The sequence below is a fragment of the Scylla paramamosain genome, chromosome 39 (genome assembly GCF_035594125.1).
Source record: "Scylla paramamosain isolate STU-SP2022 chromosome 39, ASM3559412v1, whole genome shotgun sequence".
NCBI lineage: Eukaryota > Metazoa > Arthropoda > Malacostraca > Decapoda > Portunidae > Scylla > Scylla paramamosain.
The window spans coordinates 5,285,001-5,290,000 of record NC_087189.1 but is presented as its reverse complement, the minus strand read 5'-3'; the positions used below and the strand labels follow the sequence as shown (position 1 = coordinate 5,290,000).

Genomic DNA, 5,000 nt, shown 5'->3' with positions numbered 1-5,000 from the left:
GTGTGTGTGTGTGTGTGTGTGGGTGGGTGGGTGGGCGTATTAATCCTTCACACACACACACACACACACACACACACACACACACACACACACACACACACACACACACATTGTATTCTAAAACGCTGTGTTCTCTCACCACGACTATTTTCAAAGACCACAGAGATAATTAGCCAGGTTCTCAAGAGTGTTCCTCCTATCAGTAATGTAAAAGTCTTGATAATCTTTCAGTAGAACCTTAAAAATCCGCGTAACCTCATCATAACCATTTTCAGAGGCCACAAAGATGACTAGCCGAGTTCTGAAGAGTATTTCTCCTGTTAATAATGCGAAAAATCTTGTTAATCTATCACTAGAACCACAAAAATACCTTTAAAAACCCGAGTCACTTGAACTAGAGCCTTTTGAAAGTAGTGGAGACGTGGCGGGGAATCACACATAACAGACACACACACCCACACACGTCTGTACATGTTCAGGGGTGTGCGTTACTCGGCGCAGGCATGGTACCGCTCGGGTTTCACAGCATCTGGTGCCTCACACACTCCCTCACCTCCGCCACCATTGCAGCCGCCCTCATTATCTTCGGTAAGCCCCTCATGACAATAACAATAGCAATACTAATAATAACAATGATTCTATTACAGGATGACTTAGCTTGTGCATGAAGGTAATTGTCACTTTGTATTTCAGTGTTGTCTTCCTTCACCTCTCATGATTTGCTATTTCTTTCCTGTATTCCTTCGTTTTTTGTCGCAGGAAGACATGGATTAATACAGACGCGCAGAAAAATTACACTATGTATTTCACTGTTGTCTTTCTTCACCTCTCATGATTTTCTATTTCTCTTATGTATCTTTCCTGTATTCCTTCGTTTTTGTCGCGGGAAGACATGGCTTGATACAGACACGAAGGTTATTCTATGTATTTCACTGTTGTCTTCCTTCCCCTCTCATGGTTTTCATTTTTTCTTTTTTTTTTTTTTCTCAAGCATCTTTTCTGTATTCCTTCGTTTTTGTTACAGGAAGACATGGCTTAACACAGACACGTTGATAATTGTCTCTATATATTTTAATTTTCTCTCCTTTCCCGTCTCATGATTTTCTATTTCTCTTATGCATCTTTTATATATTCTTTTATTTATTTATTCTTTTACAGGAATGCTTAACTTACTCGTACGGAACAAACACGTCGATAATTGCCACTTTGTATTTTACTCTTCTCTTCTTCCACGTTTCATAATTTTCTGTTTATTCTATGTATCTTTTTATTTTCTATTTTCATGTTCTGTTACGGGAATACACAGCGAACTCGTAATACAAACATGTACATCATTTTCACGGCATATTTTACTCCTCTCATCCTTTTCGTTTCAAAATTTCCTCATTCTTCTATGCATTTTTCTCATTATTTCGTTCATTTCTTCATAATATCCTTACATCTTATATTTTTCCCTTAACTCCCTTTTTACTTTCGTTTTCTTTTTACTTTCCGTCATTTCTCCACAATTTTCTCATCTCTCGTGTCATTTTTCTCTCTCTCATATTCTTTTATTCTTTCACACCTTTCAAATATTCTAATTCTCCTCTCATCCTCTCCTCACTGTTTCCTCATATTTCCCTCCCTCTCTCTCTCTCTCTCTCTCTCTCTCTCTCTCTCTCTCTCTCTCTCTCTCTCTCTCTCTCTCTCTCCTTCTTCATTCCTCACCCTCCGTCTAATTTACTCCATTCTTTCACTCTCCCCACAGGAATTTTGTTTATCTTTCTCATCTCCCTCCTCCTCCTCCTCCTCCTCCTTTACTACCCTTACCTTTCCCTTACTTCCTCTCTCTCTCTCTCTCTCTCTCTCTCTCTCTCTCTCTCTCTCTCTCTCTCTCTCTCTCTCTCTCTCTGATTTTATTCATCTCTACAAGAATAATTACCTTTCGTATTTCTTCCCTCTTTCATCTCTTTATTTTCTTCTTCGTTCTTCCTCCTCCTCCTCCTCTTCCTCCTTCTTCTTCTCTTCCTCACAATTCTCCCTCCCCTCTTCTTTCCCCTCACAACGACTCTCACCTTCCTTATCTCGTTTTCACCCTCATCGCGCCTGCATATCTCACTCTCTCATTCTCTCTCTCTCTCTCTCTCTCTCTCTCTCTCTCTCTCTCTCTCTCTCTCTCTCTCTCTCTCTCTCTCTCTCTCTCTCTTGCTCTCCTTCAGTGTTGATTATAGATGCAATCTGCTTCTGAAATGAAAATTAACAATACTTTATACAGGAGAGAGAGAGAGAGAGAGAGAGAGAGAGAGAGAGAGAGAGAGAGAGAGAGAGAGAGAGAGAGAGAGAGAGAGAGAGAGAGAGAGATGAAAAAAGTAGTGTTTGATGAGGGTTTTTCTTGTTTGTACAAAATTTTATCTTCCTTCTCCTCCTCCTCCTCCTCCTCCTCCTTCTCTGCCTTGCTTTCGTCTTCCTCTTCCTCTCATACTCATCCTCCTCTTGCTTTTCTTCTCGTTCTTTTCCTTCTTTTCTTCCCCTCGTCCCTTATGCGGTCCTCTTCATCTTATTCTCCTCCCTTCTTTATTCCTTATATCCTCTTTCTCCTCCTTTCATTCTTTCATCCATCCATCCTTTCATTCTTCTTTTTATTCCCTTCTCCTCATCCCTCATTTCCTCATCCTTTTCCTCTTCTCCCTCTTTATCACTTATTTTTTCGTCCTGGTTCTTTATCTTATTCTGCATTCCTCTCTATTCCCTTCTCCTTATTCCTTTTTATCATATTTTCTCGTCCTCTCTCCTTTATTTATCTTTATTGCCTTCCCTTTTTGTCCCTTATTGTCTCGTTCTGTCCTTTATTCCTTTATCACCTTCCTCCCCATCCCTCCTCCTCCTCCTCCTCCTCCTCCTCCTCCTCCTCCTCCTCCTCATGTTAGAATGTTAGAACCTCTGGGTAAATTGCTGTTTGGATTTCCTTTGTGTTCCTTCGTATTCCTCTGCATTCTTTTGTATTTAATCTGTCTTTCTCCTCTTTATTTTATTTTCCTCGTCTCTCATTTCCTTTTTATCATCTCGTTCTCATTTCCTCTGTATTTAACCTGTCATTCTTATTATGTTCTCCTCCCCATCTCTTATTTCCTCTTTATTCCCTTCCTCCTTATCCTTATTTTCCTCCTCGTCCTCCTGCTCATCCTTCATTTTCTCTTTATCCATTCCTCCTTATTCCTTATTTTCTCCTCGTCCTCTTCCTTATCTCTTTTCCTTCTCGTCCTCCTCCTTATCCCTCCTTTCCTCTTTATCCCTTCCTTCTCATCCCTTATTTTCCTCTTCGTCTTTCTCCTCATCCCTCATTTTCTTCCTCGTCCTCGTCCTCCTCATCCCTCATTTTCCTCCTTCTTCCCCTCCAGACATCGGCAGCATCACTCTCAGTAAGTTTATTCTGCTAGACCCGCCCCTCATGTTCTTCATCCTCGCTTCCTTCCACGGCCTGTGTCTGCTGCAGCAAGTCAAACACAGGTGAGGCTACGTGTGTCAGGTACGTGGACAGGTGTGGCTACCTCGTCGGCACCTGTGTGTCGGGGTGTGGGGGGTGGAAGGGGTTGTTGTATGTGTGTGTGTGTGTGTGTGTGTGTGTGTGTTTTGGTATGTGTTGTTTTTGTTGTTGTTGTTTTTTGTTTCTTTATTCATTGGTTTTATTTGTTTATTTTTTTGGTTCATATGTATTTTTGTTTATTTGTTTATTTATTTCTCTTGCTTCTCCTCTTTCCTCTCTCTTAATATCTCAATAACTATTACTACTACTACTACTACTACTACTACTACTACTACTACTACTACTACTACTACTACTACTACTCCTCCTCCTCCTCCTCCTCCTCCTACTACTACTACTACTACTACTACTACTACTACTACTACTACAAAACACACTTTTTTCCCACCCCAATCCATCCATCTACATCCACACACACTCAACCATCCACTCCCGTCCCCCCCACACCCAGGCCGTTCTCGTGGGCGTGGTGGGGGCGCCTAACGTACACGGGCGTGGCGCTGGGCTGTGTGGTGAGTGTCAAGTTTGTGGGCGTGTTCGTGGTGGGCGTGGTGGGCGTGTACACCTGTCTGGACCTATGGGACGCCCTCGGAAACCAACGCACGCCCTTGGTAAGTGTGGGTGGTGGTGGTGGCAGTAGTAGTAGTAGTAGTAGTAGTCGTAGTTCTTGTTGTTGTTTGTGATAGCAAGTAAGAAATATCGTAATTCCACTACTGCCACAACTACTACTACTACTATTATGTTCCCTATAAGTAAGAAGTAATGTAACTGCACTACTACTACTACTACTACTACTACTATTGTTACTACTACTATTACGTTCCCTATAAGTAAGAAGTAATGTAACCACTACTACTACTAGCTCTACTGTTACTACTACTATTACGTTCCCTATAAGTAAGAAGTAATGTAACTGCACTACTACTACTACCTCTACTACCTCCACTACATTCCCTGAAAGTAAGAAATTGTACTACTATAACAAGAACAACAACAGCTGCTACTACTACTTCCACTACGTTCCCTACACACACTCCAAACGGAACACACAAAACACACGCTCGTAAACAAAAGGGGCGCTGGCGAAGGAACCCAAGTATAACCTTCCTAGAGACGCGACGGGGCACAGGGGAACGGGGTCAGGGGGACGGGGCACAGGGGGACGGGGCACAGGGGAACGGGGTCACGCCTATAGAGAGTTTCTGTCCCCGTGTCCCTGTAGAAAAAATCTCACACATTGATTGCCTTCAGGGAGGATCGAACTCCCGGCCTCTGGTTTACTAGACCAGCGCTCTAGCCACTGAGCTATGAAGGCCGTGTGGAAGAACGGTTAGATTACTGATAGTGCTGATAACAGAACTCATGAGGCTGTATTCTGAAACGCTTTGCTCTCTCTCTCTCTTTCTCTCTCTCTCTCAGGTCGTGGTGGGTCAGCACTTCCTCGCCCGTGCCCTCTGCCTCATCCTATTGCCCGCCA

At 42.7% G+C, this 5,000-nt stretch overlaps 1 protein-coding gene and 1 non-coding gene across 2 annotated transcripts in view; one reads left to right on the top strand and one right to left on the bottom strand.

The window, feature by feature from the left end:
- The window catches only part of LOC135091986 (protein O-mannosyl-transferase 2-like), a 28,937-nt gene that overhangs the window by 5,654 nt on the left and 18,283 nt on the right, over positions 1–5,000 (top strand). The window contains 4 exon segments of the mRNA XM_063990089.1: positions 480–588; positions 3,378–3,486; positions 3,975–4,134; positions 4,943–5,000. The exon segment at positions 4,943–5,000 is cut by the window's right edge and continues 49 nt beyond it. Of these exon segments, the coding sequence (XP_063846159.1) occupies positions 480–588; positions 3,378–3,486; positions 3,975–4,134; positions 4,943–5,000 (436 nt within the window).
- On the bottom strand, positions 4,766–4,838 carry Trnat-agu (transfer RNA threonine (anticodon AGU)). The gene has a single exon. It is a non-coding gene; the product is annotated as a tRNA-Thr (tRNA).